At 43.1% G+C, this 21,233-nt stretch overlaps 1 protein-coding gene across 1 annotated transcript; it reads right to left on the reverse strand.

The window, feature by feature from the left end:
• Positions 1 to 15,750: 15,750 nt before the first annotated feature.
• dact2 (dishevelled-binding antagonist of beta-catenin 2) lies at positions 15,751 to 20,143 on the reverse strand. Its single transcript, XM_076077338.1, has 4 exons — positions 19,871 to 20,143; positions 18,430 to 18,562; positions 18,021 to 18,302; positions 15,751 to 17,864 (listed from the first exon to the last, which is right to left on the reverse strand). The coding sequence occupies exons 1-4, from the start codon at positions 20,141 to 20,143 to the stop codon at positions 16,024 to 16,026; spliced, it is 2,529 nt and encodes an 842-aa protein (XP_075933453.1). The 3' UTR covers positions 15,751 to 16,023.
• Between the last annotated feature and the right edge of the window lie 1,090 nt (positions 20,144 to 21,233).

Genomic DNA, 21,233 nt, shown 5'->3' on the forward strand with positions numbered 1-21,233 from the left:
CATGACTCATTGATTACTCCTTTTCAGTCTTCCAGGAACACAGCATAAGGAGTGGACGCAGCAGGGGGAGGGTAGTCCCCTCAGACTGTGCAGATAGACCGGAGGTGCAGATGCAGGGAGAACAGCACGGACTGAGTCTTGGACACAAATTAGATGCTATAAACAATCGGATGTGCTTTGTTTTTCTGGTGGTTAGCTCAGTTGGTCTGTTAAACTGGCTATTCATTACTGTCTGGAGTGAGGATGAGCAGCTATATGCCAAGGAAGGCTATGAGTCTGCAGGTTTTCATTCCAGCCAAAGTCATTAGTACACCGTCAGCCAGGAAGAGGGGTAACTAATTAGTGAATGCACCTGGATTCAAATAAAACCCACATAGTGAAAAAACCTTCCTAATTTCTACTGTATGTCTTCTTCCCAATGTTTGTGCATTTTGTTTTACATGAGTATGACCGGCATGACATACAAATAATACAAAATATTAGCAGTATATTTTTGGTATGGCACTTTAATATCACATAATTCACTGTTTGTACTTTTGTACCAAGTAATACTCATTCGTAGGGAGAATGCACGAAAAATGAAACAGAACTTTTTGTAAGATATTATACGAACCATTGTATGACGATACATTGCATAATTATACTGGAAACACTGTGAACATGTAGAAGGCAGTTTAGCCTTAATAAGCTGTTGAAAACTGGCCATTGTACACAAAATGAGTTCTCATAGCTCTTCGTGGGAAATGGTTGCCTGTCCCTGAAACATATAATTTGTCACATAACCTGTATTTTTGCTTCCCTCTCTTTTCCACAATAGTTGTATTATTTCCCTGCAGTTAAATGTCCTAACACAGGGTAGCTGAATGTTTTACACATTTTAAATTGCAAAAGGTTGTTAGAAAAAAAGAGTTAAGGCACGTGATAAAAACAATACAACTATCTCTTATTGTGTGAAACCAAAGGCCGGTACAAAGTTTTTATCTACATAGCAAGACTTGCAATAGATTGTTAGAAGATGCTTCGTTTAGCATTGAGAAAGACATCTCTGGTAAACAGAACGGGCAAAGCAAGTAGACCATAAAAGAGATCATAAAGGATGTCTTTTGATGTTTCTGGACTTGCACTCTGGACACCTGTGGGGTTGAACCCAGTGACTGGCTGTCCTATGTGGACATGTTGAGTAGAGGTAATTGGGTCATTACTTGCCAAGAAGCTGAACTAAAGCCTGAGGCAATGCTTATGATGTATTAAACGTGTATTAATTGCACTGTGCAGGGAATATAGATTCAATGCATTCTTGCACAACCACCCGTTGTTTTTTGTTGAGAACTTAGAACAAGTTTTGTTTCATTTTTTTGTTTGCAAGTGTGTCTCTGACCTCTGCTTCTCCCTCAGCACTCACAAACAGAGACCTGTATCGTGTCCATTAACAGTCATGAATCATAGGGCATGGTTTCTGTTTGAATTGCATTGTCTTTTTGGCAGTTAAGCGTTGTGGATGTCTTGGTTTTCTCACACAGGTCTGTGGCTGATGTCTACTGCCTTCCCTGGGAGATCAATAGTAATGTGGGGTGTGTCGTTCAGGCCTGTTCAGATGGCAAAACAAGAATCAGAGGAGCGTGGAGCTGCATACGAGCTACACACACATACACCCAGGTCATTGTTGATGACCACACTGCAACAATAGTAGTCTTGGAGTAGCAGAAAAAGCCTGCAGCAGGGAAAGTTCAAAAGCCAAATAAGGAATGCTGTCCACTTACCAGAGGCTAGTGGAGAGGCACATTGGTCATATTGTGCCTTTATCTTGTCAGAGATGAGGATCGTTTGTGCTGCGGATGATATGTTTGTGTCTGTCCTCCACTCGTTTGTCTCCATTTATATTGTGATTGCTGGATGATACCATTACAAGCATTCAAAGGCTTGTTGTGTAAAGAGCAGACCATAAATAAGACAACTGTCATGCAGGTAGTGTTTGCGTGTCTGTGTGTCTTCGTCTGCATCTGTGTCTTTGCAGGATTTCAATTATTATCGATTATTGTTTGACGCAGCAACCATTTAAAGGTCTATAATTCTTTATTTGTCAACATTTAGCATCCTCAGGCCCTTATAAAGAGAATGGTTAGCCTAATCAGGGTCTTCTTCGGGGGTGGGCTTATTTGCCAATTGACATTTGGTGAAAGGGTGTTAGCTGAAAAAAAGCACCTCACACCATGAGGTAGAAGCCTCACGCCAAAACTCATTTCAGACGTGTTTTGTTTGTGTGTAAAGAGGAACTCGTTTCAACACTCCCTCCTCAGAGCACAACACAATTTCTCTGAGATGTGTGAAGTGTGTTGCGGCCCGTAACCCTTTCTTTAAACCTTTTTATGTAAGTGAATCGGTCAATTTGCCTACATCCTTCTTCTTCTTCTTCTTCTTCTTCTTCTTCTTCTTCTTCTTCTTCGTTTTGACAGCATAATGGATGTAATTGCATGTTGATATTTGGGACCTGTTATTTCAGCATTATCATTAGAACAGTACCGGCTGATTACATTGCTTACCCTGTAATTACTTTAGGGGGACAACAAAATGGGTGCAATTGTGCAATATTGATAAGTACAGGTCAGGTCGCTTTAGTGTTGAACATGCCTATAAATTATAATAAATATGTAATATATATCTGTAATCTAATTAAATAAAAGCTTTCTTTAGGATATATTTGGCTGCTTCAGAAATGTGTACACTGACCATTTTTGGTCAAGTCCAATTTTGGTATCTGCCTACTTTGATGTGGCAAACCTGCATGATAAATCTACAGTGTGATGGAACATATCCCTTTCCTTTATTAGTTAATTTTGATGATAATGTATTGAAACAAGGTCCTCCTATTCCTGCATACTTATACTGACAGCAAATCGTGTTAAATCAGGAATTCAGCCAGTTCAGTGGTGTTATGATGTGGCCTGAGGCTAATAAAGTTCAATCTCCTCTTGCATCACCCTGTGAAGACTCAACAATACTCAATTTATAATGACTAGGCACTTCTGAGTGTAAAGTGACTCCAGTTTGATGTGCGTGCTTTTCAGTCCACTTTGAACAGTAAAGTAGAAAGAAGGCAAGAGCAGAAAGGCTGAACAAAATGATGGGAACGACAGGCCCTGGACAGTGGTGAAGTAATGGGTCTGAATCTAAGCTCCTCATTAGACAACAAACTCATCCAGGGATGAACTCTGCATGGGGCTGCGATGTCAGATTTGCTATGAGGAAATGGCAGAGCACTAGGAATGTGTAGTGAAGTAAAAGTCAGCTGACGACTCTTTGAACTGAATTTCTTTCTCTTCTGTTCACACTCTTCTCTTTATTTTCCTCATCTGACTTAGCTTCTATACTATCTAATTGGCATTACTTTCAACATTTATTTTCAACAGCATGCTGATGTTTGGCAGGTATAATGTTTATTGTTGATGCTAACAACAAAGCTGATAGGATTCATCCTCTGGGGAACATGAATGTCATTGCAATTAATCTAATAGTGTTAAAACTAAACAACAAACAGGCATTGTCATCCCTTGAGCTACACTGCTAGCTTTGCAGTCGAGAATTTATTTTGTTTTATTTACACAATAAGAGAGAAACGAATATCTTATCCATGGTAAGTATTTCGTCTAAGAGCTAACAAGCCACCATATTGACTCGTGTGTCACCAAAATGGCTCCCAGTAAAGGTCTTTTCATCCAAAAATTAGCAGGTCTGGCCTTTCATTACGCTAAACACCAGCACACATCACTTCTTAATTGAGCTGATGTTAACAATAGGTGATTAATGACAATAGTTACCCCACCACCACTCGAGCAAGCTCAATGGAACATCAGAGATTTACAGTGGCCCATTACTGGTGAATATGTGTTCTTAGTGAGAAGGAACGTTTGGGAAGTTGATCTCACACCTGGAAAAGCCACTTACACCTCCAGCCCAGAAAGCTGTTGGCTATATTAGCTGTCAGGCTAAAACAGGTCAGATTACTGTCCTCTGGCTGATTCTTCTATAAATACAGCCCGGTTTCCTGGTTTACAAATCCACTTATGGCACAGAGAGATGTCCTAACCTCTGCGTAAAAGAATGTGCCAAATGTTGAGTCCGGCCTACTGATGTGATGAGGAAGAAGGGTAACAACGAAGAGCATTAGCATTCTAGCCAGTATGAAGGAGAAGTGACATAAAAGCTCAGTCCATCTAAGATTAGCTTCCCTTCTCTGCCTGTATGTTGTTCCTCCATGGAGGAACCAAAGACTTCACTGCTGCCATTGTGGAGACCAGCATCCTGTGCCTCACTGCAGGATTGCCCAAGACACTTGGTAAACACAGGAAATACAAAGCCCCTAAATACATCCCTACTGTGCTTGGAGGACTGCCATGACAACACATAGTGGATCTCCTGGAGAGCCGGGGTGTTTGTTAGGTGGATACACACTGAGATATGCCCAAGCAGTGCCCTTCTGTGCGAGGTCGTGAAGCTTTAGCTTATGCACTGTCTGTCACACCACCAAAATAAGAAGCCTCTCACTGCAGGGACACAGAATCCATGTGAGACAGGAATCCACCCTTGGCTCGAACAGCATGCCTAATTTTGAAGGAATGTCAGGATAAAAATCTCAACTAAATGTAAATACCCTAATCTGCTCCACAGACCTTTACACTGGAGTCTTGAGATAAGGCTCGGAGAACTCATCTGTGGTTTTTTTACACAGCCTATCTGCTCTGGCCTTAACGTTGCATGGCCGAGGAGGATCTCCAGACAGTTTAAGATTACCCCTTCACAAGAAACTCCAGAAACAACTGTCAAGACTAATCTGCTCTGCAAGCACAGGTCATCTGGACGCCAGATCCACACAGAGCCGTCATCAAAGCTGGACCTTTTTTCTCCCAAGCTGTCTCTACCTCATCCCTCTCTTTCTTTCCATCTTTTTTTCTTTTGGCTTTAATAGCTTCAATGACCAGAGAAGAGGAAATCCACATCCATATGCCCATCCTGCAGCGGATGTCTTCGCTGTCATCGATCTCACTGAGGGGGGATATGCTTTTGGTGCAGATCGTAAAGAGCAGTGAAAGAACATGGGCATTGATCCAACTAGAGCACACCCAGCACTAATCAATAGAATAGATCCGCTGTTGAGCCATGAGTGGGGTGGTGTCAAACTGTACTAAATGAGGGCCGACGGCTGCTGGAGAGCAGCCTGACAGGAGCCTCTGAGGCCTGTGTCACCCAGTCTGTCATCTTTTGTCTTGTTTATTTAATGATTATGGCATTTGTTAAGTGGCGCCATGAGGTAGCGTGACTACATAATCCTCACTGAGACCATATTTTGCCGTGTTCCCACGGAAAGTATAATTGTTGGTTTGTACTGAGAACAACACACTACCTTAGCATAAAGAATATCACTAACCTATACTGTTAGAAATCTGGCACCTGGAAAAATAGAGCTGCTTTTAGCTGATGTTTGCTTGATATGTTCAAAATGTTCCACAAGCCTCTGGCTTTCAGTACTTTGTACTAGCAATTGTTTTATGGCTCTTTTACACACTTTTCCGCTGATTTTATCAATACCATATAATGAACATGTTCTATTAATAACCCTGTCATGTAGCCGCTGATTCTATGCTCACTATGTACAGTTTTAATAGAGCAGCTTATATACTGCATGCTTATATATACTGTTAGACAGCATCCGTTTCAGCAGGGTTAACTACACATGCTGGTGGAGGTACATTTAGAGTGGATAGCCATAAAACAACTAACTTGCTCAGATACTTCTGTATGTTGATGAGCGTAAGATAGCTTTGACTTTTAAATGCAACATTCTGTTTGGCCTTTCTCTGGAGAAATTAGTTTTGTTACGTGGGTGTTTTACTGTGAACTGTGCTAGCCAAGATAGCCAAGGCCTATCATTGCCAAATCAGCACATGCTTAACTAAAGTAAGACAGAGTTTCAACAGTGCTTTGATGTCAAACCTTGACCTCATTAGTATACGGGTAAAAACACACTCATATCTATTTTCCAAAAGAATGCTCTTGTGATTTATATGAACCTCATCTGTTTCTATTTTAATGTAAGACATGTGACAAAGAGAAAAAAAGGGGGATCCCAGTTGCAGTCCGTTTCTGATATCTTCGAAATCCTCTGTCCTTCATGTGCAAATCCCTCAACAAACTGGCCTAGAGTGTCACCCTGGGTTGTCCAGTTCAAAGGAACTCCGGGGTCAAACCTGCCAGGTCATCCTCTCTCAAAGTGACAGAGTTTACCCCCAAACTAGCCCCCTTCTCTCTAAAAACACATGTGGCCCCAGATAGACTGTCACCCTCCCTTATACTGCAGGCCTGTGGTGATTTACTGCCTCGGTACACACCACATATAAACATATCATCCACATGCCATCATCCAGGCCTCTGGGGGCTTTCACAGAGCTGTGGTCCAGATTTTTGAAGATTTATCTAATTCTCTGCTGGCTGTTAACATGATGAAATATTAGCCATGGCCAGCTTGATTTCTTCAGAAGTCCCTTCATCTTTGCCACTGGAGCAAAATACTAATTTCTGTTTATCTTTGAGCACATTCACTGTCAGGTGTTAATGTTTATGTTAAGAGCCATAAAGGGAAGTTCAGTTGCCACCCTTTTAACATATTTATGCCAGGAAGCTGTGGTGCTAACAGCCTGCAGCAGATAAAGGAAGGCTTGCCATATGTTGCCTTTAGGAACCACTGTGAAAACACAGTCCACCCAGTGAAAATCAACAGCATTAATGAAGAGAATGGTATGTTGCATTGCCCTCGACTGATAAATCTTATCCTTTTAGTTTTTATTGAAACACCAACTAATTACAGACAATACAACAGATTGCCAATTACATTTTAATTGTTCAACCCAGATACCCCTCACATAAATCCTTTCTTAATACCTCTTACCCCTGCACACAACAAGATCCATTTCTTGTCTGTAAGCCTTCCCCTTCAACTTTCCTTAATGCCCCTGTACAAAGGGTTAAGGTCTGCCCTCCCCCATCAGTTGCTTTTGTTTCATGTTTCAAAGACCCATTCATCAGTATAACATACACAAACGACTATACCATGCATCATTTCAAACTTTTGCCCTCTTGAGCTTGAAATTATCAAGTTTCACATGACATAGACCTCTAAACATTTTGGTGTAAAATGTCCCTCCCTGATAATGACTTGGTTTGCATGCTTGCCAATATTAATTTCCATGTGTCGAAGCATGCCTTTTAAGTCATGCATGCTTTTATACCAATTATGATCAACTAAACTGGTCCTGGTTAGTCTCACGGTGACAGCTGTTTGAACCTGTCTGTCCTCATTGTGTTTCCTATGGGTTGAGAGAATGATACTGCATGGAGGATCAGTCTGTTTGCCGCATGACCCCTGACCCCTGTGCAGAGATAAGACCTCAGGGTGTCCCGCAATGTGCTAGTGGAGCCGGCTGAAATTACATTTGCCTGCGCTGCAGTTTCGTGTTTGTTTGCTTTTTTTTGCCTTGACATGCCAGAACAACAGAAAAACAACAGCTGTGAAACAGAGACTAAGATAACAAAACAGGATCGAAAGGAGATAGACTGTACTTCGAGTCAGGGTTTGTTGAGGAAAGAGCCTTATTATCTTCCACAATTCCTCACCGTTGGATCCTTTCCACAGCATCTGCGAGCTGGGACCTGTCTCAGATGGGGGAGCGCAAGTCAACCACTAACTATACCTGGGAGACAAAGGTAAACAAAAACATACAGCAAACTACTGACCCCAAGGAAATGCTGCAGTTTGCCCCATAATAAGCCATGTCCCCCAGCTGAATACAATTTAATTGGACAGCGTACCATGCTTTGGAAAAAAGAAAGTGTACATGTGATTTCTTTCATCATTTTCACACTGATTATATATATTTTTCCTACATCACAATGAAGCAATTAAAGACGCTGTTTAAAAAGGAAAACCATGTACGTAAAAGAGGAGGAAGAGGGGCCATAAAACTGTGAACCTGCCAAACAGTTTTCTTCTCATAAAATTAATAGAATATTGACCCTTTCAGACATGCCAGCTGAGCCCGTCTTTTAACTGGAGCACACGCAATAGAAATAGACAAGCGTGACTCTTTGCCGAAAGTCTAAAACCTTTTTTACGGCCGTTAGACTAGAGTCCATTAGAGTGGTAGGAAGCCCCAGCTTTAAAGTGGTCATTGTGAACACACTTCCAACGGGTTTATGACATCTTGTAGAGGAGAGCAGTCACACATGAAGGGCAGGCAAATATTGTGGAGGTGATAAGTAGATAGCTAGAAAAGAAAGATAGAATGCTCGTGTAGCTTTATAGTTGAAGAAAATAAATACATGCTTTCAACTTTTAGGAGGCAAAGGGGAGTCAAAATGTTGGTTGGTGGGGGATTTGTTAGTGGCCATATGGGAGCAGCAAGGAGGGTGCTGGAGCAGGAGGGAGGTACCTGTTGGGTCCCATGTTCTCCTGTCACTCTGATCTTATCAGGGGGCCTGACCAAGAGGAGGACCAGCTGTCACTCTCCACGCTCTTTTGATGTCCCCCTTCAGAGCTCACACCACTTCAGAGTCGAGGCTTGTTTTTGTTCATAATGAGGACTGGTGGCTTTGTTGGTGAGCCAGTTGACAATCCCCACTGTAGAAAAAAAATCAAGATAAAGCAAGATAGTTACAGCTCTCAGAGGATATGTGGGGCTGGGGCAGTTCAATTTAGTAGTTTAGAGCCTGAGGCTTGACAAAAGAGAGCCAGTCTTCTGAGCTGACACAGGACATCCTGCTCATAAAACAGCCAGGACGTCCTTACAGAGACACTGGGACTGATAAAAGGGGAAACACCATGTATTCATCTGAAACTTCCTCACAAATGCACTTGCCACTGTTCCGCATGAACTCATGTCCTCCTTTGGAAATTGCACACTTTGGGTAGAATCCCAGTGAGCTTCAGGGAGATTGCAGAGTAATTATTTTTGCATACGAGAGACGGCTAGACTGTTTTTATAAAGTTTGAGGCTAAAGTAGCACCAACATGTTTCAGCCAAATAAGAGTAAATTCACACATTTTGAGGATTACCGAATTACTACAGTTATTTTTTTCAGATCCCACTCATTTCTCTAATCATGTGGCTTAACTGTTTTAAGTTGTGAGAGCATGTGTGCCTCCTGTTTTCTGCTCTTCCTGCTGTCTTATCGGTGAGCACTCATATAATCAAACACAAGAGTCATTTTTAGCTATATACAGTGGGTACGGAAAGTATTCAGACCCCTTTAAATTTTTCACTCTTTGTTTCATTGCAGCCATTTGCTAAAATCAAAAAAGTTCATTTTATTTCTCATTAATGTACACTCAGCACCCCATCTTGACAGAAAAAAACAGAAATGTAGAAGTTTTTGCAAATTTATTAAAAAAGAAAAACTGAAATATCACATGGTCATAAGTATTCAGACCCTTTGCTGTGACACTCATATTTAACGCACATGCTGTCCATTTCTTCTGATCCTCCTTGAGATGGTTCTACTCCTTCATTGGAGTCCAGCTGTGTTTAATTAAACTGATTGGACTTGATTAGGAAAGGCACACACCTGTCTATATAAGACCTTACAGCTCACAGTGCATGTCAGAGCAAATGAGAATCATGAGGTCGAAGGAACTGCCCAAGGAGCTCAGAGACAGAATTGTGGCAAGGCACAGATCTGGCCAAGGTTACAAAAGAATTTCTGCAGCACTCAAGGTTCCTAAGAGCACAGTGGCCTCCATAATCCTTAACCTCTTGAGCACGACGCCCGATGGAAGAAGTTTGGGACGACCAGAACTCTTCCTAGACCTGGCCGTCCAGCCAAACTGAGCAATCGTGGAAGAAGAGCCTTGGTGAGAGAGGTGAAGAAGAACCCAAAGATCACTGTGGCTGAGCTCCAGAGATGCAGTAGGGAGATGGGAGAAAGTTCCACAAAGTCAACTATCACTGCAGCCCTCCACCAGTCGGGGCTTTATGGCAGAGTGGCCCGACGGAAGCCTCTCCTCAGTGCAAGACATATGAAAGCCCGCATAGAGTTTGCCAAAAAACACATGAAGGACTCCCAGACTATGAGAAATAAGATTCTGTGGTCTGATGAGACCAAGATTGAACTTTTTGGCGTTAATTCTAAGCGGTATGTGTGGATAAAACCAGGCACTGCTCATCACCTGCCCAATACAATCCCAACAGTGAAACATGGTGGTGGCAGCATCATGCTATGGGGGTGTTTTTCAGCTGCAGGGACAGGACGACTGGTTGCAATTGAAGGAAAGATGAATGCGGCCAAGTACAGAGATATCCTGGAAGAAAACCTCTTCCAGAGTGCTCTGGACCTCAGACTGGGCCGAAGGTTCACCTTCCAACAAGACAATGACCCTAAGCACACAGCTAAAATAACAAAGGAGTGGCTTCGGAACAACTCTGTGACCATTCTTGACTGGCCCAGCCAGAGCCCTGACCTAAACCCAATTGAGCATCTCTGGAGAGACCTGAAAATGGCTGTCCACCAACGTTCGCCATCCAACCTGACGGAACTGGAGAGGATCTGCAAGGAAGAATGGCAGAGGATCCCCAAATCCAGGTGTGAAAAACTTGTTGCATCATTCCCAAGAAGACTCATGGCTGTACTAGCTCAAAAGGGTGCTTCTACTCAATACTGAGCAAAGGGTCTGAATACTTATGACTATGTGATATTTCAGTTTTTCTTTTTTAATAAATTTGCAAAAATTTCTACATTTCTGTTTTTTTCTGTCAAGATGGGGTGCTGAGTGTACATTAATGAGAAATAAAATGAACTTTTTTGATTTTAGCAAATGGCTGCAATGAAACAAAGAGTGAAAAATTTAAAGGGGTCTGAATACTTTCCGTACCCACAGTATATAGAGATGGTGTTTTGAACGGACATTCCTGGTCCCCAGAGGATGAATTCTAATCACTTAGGTGATCCATTGACTTTGATCCACATCAACAACTATTGTGATAGAATTTGTACAAACATTCATTTTCCCCTCAGGGTGATAATAATAACTGTAATGACATTGGTGATCACCTGGAAATCAAAATTTAAACTTGTTTAATACTTTGGTTTAGAACCAAATGCCTGCTAAATAACTCACATCAGCCCCAGCTGTGTTGCACTGTTAATAAGCCAATGTCAGTGTGCTAACACACTGAGCTAATATGGTGAACATAGTAAACATTACACCAACTAACATTTTTGTGTCACTGTGAGCATGTTAGTATGCTAATGTTAGCATTTAGCTCAATTATACCTAGCCATATTAAATGATGTGGTATTTAGAATAGGCAATGATTCAAAAATCAAGTTGCATTCTTTATAACAGTATGTTGTTGTCAAACATGTGTGTGGATTAAAATGAATAACACTTTCTTGTATTTGTAATACAGGGTATATTACAGTGCACTGTAGTCCAATTATCTGTCCCCAAATATTAGTTTGGTAATGTCAAATAAAGTAACTGATGGTGGCCTCAAAAGCTAGAGCCCAAAGACTCCTTCACTTGCATGCACAGGGATTTCTCTCTGCCTCAGACAATTGCTTGGCAGGAGCGAGCAAACTCACAATGCCCTATGCTGCAGTGAGTGCGTGCTCCCCATACACTGCGAACTTTTGAACCACCTCTTGACCACAGCTTGAAGAGGGTTGAGACAATGGTTAGTAAACACAGTGGAGTGAATGAAGGGATTAGGCATTAAATGACAGGATGTGCTTAAAGAAGGGCAGGTGGTGGTCGAGGAAGGGCCAGCTAAGCCTCGCAGGAGTTGAACATCATGTCTCCCTGTGTCTTTTTCTCCATTTTGCTCATCTTCATGCTCTGTCTTGCTCTCAATCTTTCACACTTGTCCTCCAGTAGCTCATCTCTTCCTGCTCATTTCCTTCCCTTTCTATCTCATCTCGCCGTTCTCTATCTCTATTGTTCTCTTCTGCACAACCAGAGAAGCCTGCTCTTTAACTCAGGCCTCAGACAATTGACATTCATGAGGTTGGACATTCCTGTCCAGCCCCATTCATATGTACAGTAAGCAAAGGGACAAAAGCCACCTCACACACTATAGAGCCCATCCCCCATGCAAAGGGTTGCAGAGGAGCTGGGTAAATCCTAGTTGTTTCACTATAGACTAAAGTACTATATTGTTGGTGTAGACAATATAAATTCAATACACTTTGCCATGTAGTTTACAGTCCACAAAAATGCTGTTTAGCCGCTGTTTAGCCGCTGTTTGTAGCTTCATGTGCCAACGACTGAATATGTCTGCAACTCAATGTGTCTTCCGCCTCAAGTAGCCAACCAGTCAAGTTACAATTTACATTCATGTCTTTACAAAATACAAAATCACCTAATCATTTTATCCTATTAAACATTTGAGTGAAATTGGCAGAATTAGCCAGTTAATTTGTAAGTTATGATCAAAAACATGTTTCGTAAAGTTACAGTGACCTTTGACTGCCGGCCTATAATCAGTTCATCTTTGAGTCGATATGGATGTTTGTGCAAAATTTGAAGAGGCGTTCCCGAGATATCAGTTTCACGAGAATGGGACGGACGTGAGATCACAGTCACCTTGACCTTTGACCTCCAAAATTGAATCTGCTCACAACTAAGTCCGAGTGGACATTTTTGCGTAATTTGAAGAAATTCGCTCCAGGTGTTCCTAAGATATTGTGTTCACGAGGGTGGACCGGACGGACGGACAACCTGAAAACATAATGCCACGGCTGTCGCTGGTGCAGAGGCATAAAATCTCTGAGTATTACATGCTGCTGAAGGCCGACCACGATGAAGAAAGAAAACACAGGAAGCTTGATGAGGTAGTATGTGTTTTGAACATGGAGACAGACTGAAGGGCTGGTGCGTGATGGGTTTTAGGATTACCTCATTCACACACAAGAGGAGAGCCCCACCTCCAACTGTGACCGAATGTGAACCAAGCCAAAGTTTAATTAACACCCGTCTGCGGCACACCCATTGTTATTTCAACTCCATTTTCTGCTCTCTCTTTCGTTTGTTTGCAATGTTTTTCTTGTTTTACGGATGTCACATTGTCACAGAGACGTTAATTCTATTACTGGATTTGTTATCAGGATACAATTTGATAATTCTTTTTCCAGACTACTTTAGCTTTAGAGACCTGAATAAATGTTTTTCAATCATCAGAAGATTCATGTCACCAGTAGAAAAGAGGAGCACAGTGACCTGACATGTAATAAGATCAGTGTCCAAAGCGGCTCAGAGGCATGCATTTGCTGTATTACATCACTTTTTACCTGTCCCACTACTCAGAGTAGTTTGGCATGACACCTCCACCTATTTATATTTCCCTGGACATTGAGAAGCATGTTTTACTGCAGGCCGCTTTAGACGGAGCGGGAGAGGAAAGCTGTGTGTGAGTGTGAAGCCAATAGTCAGTTATTTTTAGTTTGCTAGTTAAACCATGCACTCTCAGTACCTTCATTGCCTAGATACTCCACATTTCCCTTTTTCTCTCAGGACTATGGTGTAAAATGCAAATGGTATAAAAGTAAAAAAATAAATAAAATAGAACTGTATTCATGGGTCTCTAGCCAGGTGAAAAATGAATCATGGCTGAGTCTTTGTTACGGTTGAAAGACCTCAGTTGAGATCTTTTATCAGCAGGTGTGGTGTCAGCTGAAAATGTTTGATCTTGATTAGCTGTGACCGTTTGCCCATGTATATGATGTCAAAGTCAGAGCACTTCTGTGTAATGAGATCCCACGTGACATCTGTAGTCCTTCAGTATGACTTGAAAGCCATCCATAGGGAGTGTGTTCAATTACGCCCTCAATGCACTCAACGTTATACCCTCTAAAATATCATGACCAAATCCTATTTGCAGGTGTGAACCTGTACACCTGCTGCACAGCTTGCTGCTTCCAATTCGACCCCCGGAGGTTTCATTCCCCAGCCGAATTGGCTTTATTCATCATCCAATTACATTTTGTAGTTAAGGCACTGCTTCTGCAAAAAAAAACATTCAATGTATTTATTCTGCAAAGAACTAATTTTAGTCGGGGCCTAGCAGGTGGACTCACCTTCTTACAACAGACTCAAACAATGAGTCTTAATAAGGAAGTAAATGGCAGACAAGTTGAACACAAAAAGAGACAAGCCCAGAGACTGCAAGGGTACAACCAGGCCCCTGACCTCTCTTTTGTGGGGAGATGTGCCCTCAGAGACGAGCCAGCTCCACAGCTGGAAAGGTCAGCAAGCACACAAGGTCAAGCCGACACGATCCCGCCATACTCAACATCAAACACAAGTCCAGCACATGTCATGCTCCTTCTGAGCCGGGTTGAAAACAGCAGCACTAATCCCACCGACAGCTCGCTGTCGCTCTTTCGGTGAGGACAGAGGTCAGCTGGCTGTACAAAATCCTAATGAGTTGATTCAATTGTAGCAACTCTCTCAACTAAAAATCCCTTTGATGTGTGGCGTTTGTGCCCTTTAGACCTGTCTTGTGTTCGATGAATAGAGAAAAAAATGCTTCTGAATTAACACATGCCCTTTAGTGAGCACTTATATTCAAAGAGTGATGCCTTTTCTTCCTCGATGGCAAACTGAACATTTCTAGAAAGGAGAGAAAATTAATAAATTAAGGATCCATGGGTCTTAACAATAATGGTCTTCACTGTGATTAAATCAGCAGGGAGAAAAACTTCAAAGTAACATTTGATGAAATGCTGAAATTGTTTGTCGGCCCTATAAGCTTCTTAGTTGGGAACTTTTAAGGTCAGAGTGGCTTTCTAATGAGAGAAAGCATTATGTATGACCACGGGAGAGAGAGTGCCGATGTGTGGAAGGCCAGTCACTCCACTGCTTCATGAGTGCCCTTTTGCTCACCTCTTCTTTGAAAGAATTTTAATGGAAAGATATCAAGGCAGATTTTGGAAATGAGATTATTGGGCAACTCTGTGCAGCTGCCCACTGTTTAATCTCCTCATTACAGCTCAGAAATGAGGAGCCTCTTATCATTCGTCATTCCTTCTAAATCCTTGCCATATACACCAACTGTTTTAAAACCTCTGGTCTCTCCTCAAAATCCTGAGCTTCTGCTGCCATCATCTTAATGTCTGTTTGTGAAACTGTAGGAGTGTGACTGTGTGTTTTAGTGCTTCAGTGCAAGTGTGTTTACTTAAAATTTAAATGACTGAGACTGGGGTGATTGTTGAAGACGCACCATATTAAACAGACAGCTGGGCAGGAAACCAGATAAGGAGCCGTTAGCGCTATCTGTGCTAAATTAATCTGCCTCAGTGGGACGTTTGTGAGGATTAAGTGGAGATTTTTTTCAAACATGTCAGATAAATCGTCACCAGAAGAAGGGAGAAGTTAACAGATTCAATTTAGTAAACATTTCGTACTCACTGAAAAGTAGGGTGCTAATAATACCAAAGCTAGTGCTTAGCTCAGTAGGCTAACGGACAACAATTCCTTTAGCTGTCTAAAAAAGAAAAAGTGAAGATTCATAAACACTCAAACTATACCAATATATATTAAATACATTTATTCTAATAAGAAAACATGGATGGTTTTAACCAATGGGCAAAATTAAGAAATGAACAGAAAATAAACAATTATTTGAAATAAGAAATTGGATTGGTTTTATTTCTTAGGTACATACAATTATATGACAGATGTCCATGAAATTGTCAAATGCAGCCAGATGATATGACAAACCCTAATTACAACATAAATATTAACAAATTAAGTGGAATTGTGTTATATTTGCTTTTATACAGTGCACTTTTGTGTACAGCCTCATGTTCAACCATTGCAAATTCTTTTAACAAAACAATCAGTGCACAGACGCAGTCCTGTTTAATTGCTGCTTCTCAGTGATGATTAATTGAGGTCAAAGACTCGGTTTCCAAACAGTTTTGAAGGCGTTTCCCACAGCCCTCTGTGTTGTCCCAACAGTTCTCTGCCCAGGGGGAACTTTACACCAGGGTCATGACCTTCAGGGAGGCCGGCTGGAACCGACGAATCTTCTTCTTCAGGGCCCGGGAAGCTTTGATGCGGCAGGCTGATGGCTCAGGGCGTGGGAGCTGCTGGAGGGGCAGTCCAGCTGCGGTGGGCCCCAGAGCAGCCTCGGCCCACACCAGACCTTTCTCCTCCTGGCTGTCTACCTGGTCCTCCTCGTCCAGGGACAGGCTGCTGTCAGAGTCTGAGAAGGACTGGGAGCTCTGGCTGGACTCGCTATCTCCAAAGCGGTTGGTGGTGTTATCACTCATCTCCCCCTCGCTACTCTCAGCAATGGTGGAGTGAAACAGTGAGGCACATTCGGCCGAGTACTCGGACTCGCATCTGGGTGGGTAGTGGCTCGAGATGTTGAAAGCTGCTGGAGGGTATCTGGCATTAAGATTGTGGAGAAAAGGGTTAGCGGACTGGAAGGAGCGAGGAGGTCCTATCCACTGGCCTGACTTGGCACTCATACTGTGGACCATCTGCATGCTCCCTGGTGCCTGAATATGACGCTGAACACATGAGGCCTGGAACATCTCCAAATCGGACGGCCATTTGGCAGCCCCCTGCCTTCTCTTCCTCTGCTCTACAGGCTGATCGTACCCAAGGCACTGCAGTCTGCGGCTTTTGCTAGACTTCGAAACAGCAGGGATGGGATGTGGCTTAGAATGGACCTTGTGGGTGTACATGAATCCTGGGCTACAGTGGCTGGAGTCAGAGCCTGAGCCCTGTCTGCGCTCTTCTGTGTGACAGGGGGTACATTTCTGGGTAGTTTTTCCTTTTCCTGATCTTCTCTGTTCCCCCTTGGTTCCACCACTGGCCTCTCTGGTCCTTTCACCAGAGGAGTAGCCAAGTTGCTGCCTCATTGCTCGCGGCTTCTCACTGCCTTTTCTTCTCAGTTTCACGGCTTTGGTTTTACGGTCTGCCTGTCTCACCTTGACCCTCTGAGATCCAGCAGGGACAAATTTGGCATGGACAAACTCAGGGGAAGCTGTGTGACCAGCGTGAATCTCAAAGCTTTGACTCTCCTCTGTGCTGGAGCTGTGGGCCATCACCGATCTTTGCCTATAGCCCTTTCTCTCTTGGGGCACGGACTCTGGATTGCCTCTTGCTACACTAGCATATTCTCCTTGCGGTTTATCATTCTTCCTCAGAGATAAAGTGGTGACCTCATCTGCGCTGTAATCCCTCATGGCAGCAGGATAGGAGTATCGGTATGAAACCTCCGGGGCTCTCACTGACTGATTGTGATTCGCCTTATCAGCTGGCTCTTGGCTGGAGAATGTCGTGCAGTGTCTCTTCTGGTAGCTATCTAGTGGGGTGATGTCTGTGGTTGGAGCTGGAAGAGGCTGCAGCACAGACAAGTCTTTCTGAGACACTTCAGGAAACACAGTTAAAACTTCAGTGGGCCTCCTGTTATAGTCACCGTGTGTCTGCAGAGTCTCTGTGCCCGTGTCACTCTGGATTTTGCTCAAGCTGCGCAGGAGGAGGTTGTCAATGTAACCCAGGGTCTTGGTCTCATAACCCATTTGTGCCCTTTGGAGGGTGTCAGAACGGCTCACTGCAAGGGCTCCTTGCCCTTCTAGAAGTCCAGGTGTGGCTGGGTCGCCCCCATGGGAAAATATTGGGCTCTGGAGAGCGACAGCGTGCAGGGGGCTCGGGTAGTGGTACACTTCCGCCCCACTGCGGGACACCAGGTTGCTGTGGAACTTGGGGTCCATAGTGGAGGTCTTTACGTTTGAGCACATTGGGGGTTTCTTTGCATCCACAGATTTGTAGTAGCTTGGTCCTTGAGCTATCATCCTATCGAGATCACCTAATGAACACAAAGACAACACAAAATACAGATTAACTTTTCAAATCACTGAAAAATGTTATGCAGCAAAATACAAGTAACAGCAGTTACATGGTTCGCATTACGACACGAGAGACCTTAAATTTTCTTAAATTAGAGATTGAGAGATTTGGTTACCTGTTGACACAGGTCTTGGTCGAGCCTTTTCGGTGCTCGCTCGGATCCTGCTGCTGCCAAGATGGAGGCCTGTGGCCCGCAGAGGGTTGGTCTGGGTAGTGCTCTCATCAGCAGAACGCCGGCGGCATCCGTCTACTTGTGATGGCGGGCTGATGTGGGAATTAGCAGGCCTCATGGGAGAGAGGAGAAGGCTTGTCTGGGAGGATGACAGACACTCGCTGTACACAGAGGTGCACGAGTTGGACAACGAGCAAGAGCCGCCATCGCTGAGCTCATAGAAACCTGGAGAGAGCAGGAACAATTGTGCACATGAGCGTTTTTCTTGGTATCTGTGATGGTAGCTTTGCAGGATAATTTGATACTTGTTAAACAACCGTAGGGCTTTTTGTACAAGTGTTAGCATACACACCTGAACTTGGCCTGCTGTCACTCTCCAGCTGCTCTGTGGAGGCCTTGCTCACATCCAGCTTCAACTCACTGATCTGTTGATCCAGCTGCTGCAAGTGAGTCTTCAGGCCTACATCCTGTTTCCGAAGACGAGACTGTAAAACAGACACCACATCCCATTTTAGTCGACCCCTAAAATGTGTATGGTATATCTTGAACCAAAGGACATGTCTTACTGATTTTCTCAGGAAAGGAGTTTACGCACACACATGCATACAGTTACATAAAGTATCTGTACAGGTGAATATTAAGCAGAAAAGTCATGATGAAGGTTGGCAGTGCTTTAATTTCATTTAGACGAGGCCTGTTGTTCAGATAAAAGATGCTCTAATGTACAGCCATCAGAAAAACAAAGGCGACTCAGCTGTGGCTGATGATTAACCCCAGCAGGACAAGGGGGAGCATAAAAGAAGCAGTGGTGGGTAACTCATTTCTCCCCCACAGCGAGGGCCTGGCCATTGTGTAAACTAATAGAAGAGGAAAGCTTGGGGGTTGGGATGAAAGACTGTTTGTTTTGCAGCTCGGGCTGGGCATTTACAGTGGATACAGTGGTTCTTAAAATGAGGACTCTATTTAATTAGTCATATTCTCTTGTAAAAATCAAGTCAGTTTGGTTGAGTTCTTTTTAAACTGTGGCAAAAAAAAGAGAGTTCTTGTAAAGTGTTTCTGGAACATTATGTCTATATGTAGATGGTGGTGTCTTTTAAAATATGGGGTGTTGTGAGTCTGCAGCATTTTGCAAGATTGTTAAACACAATTTAAACCATATGTTGTCCTATTACTTTACATTCACCCAATTCTACTTAAAGTCAAGCATATCACCTTAATCCCTGCTCTTCCTGTGAAGGGTTACAACACTAGCCCACATGGAAAAAGCTTGTCATGGAAAACTCAACACAGCCAGTTTTCTGCAACACTCAAGGGCATCTCGTGACTGTCATTCACAGCAAATTAACCACTTTTGAAAAACACGCCACCATATATATATTTTTAATACTCCCTGGCATTAGTGGTTAATGATTGCGGTATGCACCCCCCTGCAGTCTGCACATGCACTGTGTGCGCGCACGTACACAACTCAGAGTCCTCTTGGTCCCGCAGTGAACCTTGATTTATGACACCTATCCTACTTCCTACCCCCAGCTGAGAGCATGAAAGTGTGTCTGCTAATAATTAAAGACGGTATGCACATGAGCATCAGCTGACGGCAAGATTCAAAAGGGACGATTTTATTCCCACGACAATAAAAATAGTAAATGAGGGTGTTAGTCCCATCGTTATAAATATGAACTATACTAAAGGTAAAAACAATATTATGGCTGACACCAAACTACTGCCTGCACAGTATGCCCCGGAGAGGTATTTTAATGATTTTATGGCTTTTGAGATAAATTGCTTCCTACCAGCTGTTGCTTTAGGGTTGTTAAGGTTGCCTCCAGCCGCTGTTCCTCAGCCCCCATCATCCTGGGACTCTCCGGGCCTGCGTGGACTGCAGTGACCGGCTTCTCTCGGTCCATCCTCAGCGCCCAGCTCACCATGTCGCTCTGTCTGTCCTTCAGCAGATGCAGCTCCTGCAACCCGGCCAGGGCTGCCTGCAGCCTCTCCCCGACCCTGCTGCGGTCCACTCCGGCCGCAGCACTCATCATCCCCGCACAAGACCCCTTCCTGCTCAGCATGTTGGAGGGGGACGTCCGGGCATATCCTGAAATAAGACCCTTTAAAGAAACGTCCTTGCTCATACTTCGTTGGTGACTGTCTTGTTGCTGCTGCTGCTGCTGCTGCGGCTGCTGTTGATCCGTTTGGTTTTTAAACTACCTGTTAGAATAAATCTTGAGCTCAGAGGAGAGACGGAGCTCCTCCCACAGTCCAAACGGCCCTCCTTTGTTGATTGGCTGGCCACTGAGTCCCAATGAACATCTGGTTTTAATCCTCCCCATTCAAGTCCTCACTGGAGCTGCCGAGGCATGTACTAACCATCTGCATAATACCACATGGCATGATGAGCATATTATTATGCTATTTACACTATTATTGTGTTATTATTCTCTCCAATAGTACTCAGTAGTACTTTAAGTGATTTCAGGGAATACATAGGCCATGACATATGCTCTCAGTACCATTCAACAAATCCAAAAACAATCTAATCACCTGAAAAGCACGCATCTGAGCAGTTATGAGGAAAGTATTCCACACGTTTTGTACAAGGATTGAATTTGACACTAAAGTTCTGTGCAAAACTCAAAGCTTTAAATCACATTTACAATGAATAGATGGAAACTTCGATTCAAAACTACTAATCTTCCTTCAACCAAACTCATTTCCTTGTATTTTTTTCCTTGGAAATGGAGACTTGAGAAAACAGCAACTGTAGATGGTGTTGGCAGTATTGGATAAATGACGCCCCCATGTGGTTATGAAGAACACTACACTTTAATGATCTGCACATGTGTCCCTCCTATGCTAAGTAATAAGCTACTTTTGAGTACCAAGCTCCATTAGTCTATTTTGACGTTTATTCCCCATGCAAGCTGGACATTTTATTGCATTCAAAGTACAAAAAAAAATTCCCACAGTGAGTGAGTTAATTTGCATTGTGAATGAAAAAATGTTGGTGGGCCACCAGGCCTATAAATTAAGAATCACTGCACTTATATTTTTGAGATTCTGGCATAGCTTAAAAGTTAAAAAAGAACAGAAAATGTATATATTTAATCTACATTTAGGGGGAATACCTGAAGATGTAAATGACTGAGACCAATTATATAT

The sequence above is a fragment of the Anarhichas minor genome, unplaced genomic scaffold (genome assembly GCF_050575085.1).
Source record: "Anarhichas minor isolate MPS153535 unplaced genomic scaffold, ASM5057508v1 ptg000058l, whole genome shotgun sequence".
Classification (NCBI taxonomy): Eukaryota; Metazoa; Chordata; class Actinopteri; order Perciformes; family Anarhichadidae; genus Anarhichas; species Anarhichas minor.

What these genes read in the sequence shown, in the direction of transcription:
- dact2 (XM_076077338.1), bottom strand. Translation starts at nt 20,143, where the DNA reads ATGCTGAGCAGGAAGGGGTCTTGTGCGGGGATGATGAGTGCTGCGGCC. An exon ending in CAACCCTAAAGCAACAGCTG is followed by an intron (nt 18,563 to 19,870) that starts GTAGGAAGCAAT and finishes TCTGTTTTACAG; the next exon opens with TCTCGTCTTCGGAAACAGGA. An exon ending in ACCAAGACCTGTGTCAACAG is followed by an intron (nt 17,865 to 18,020) that starts GTAACCAAATCT and finishes TGTGTTCATTAG; the next exon opens with GTGATCTCGATAGGATGATA.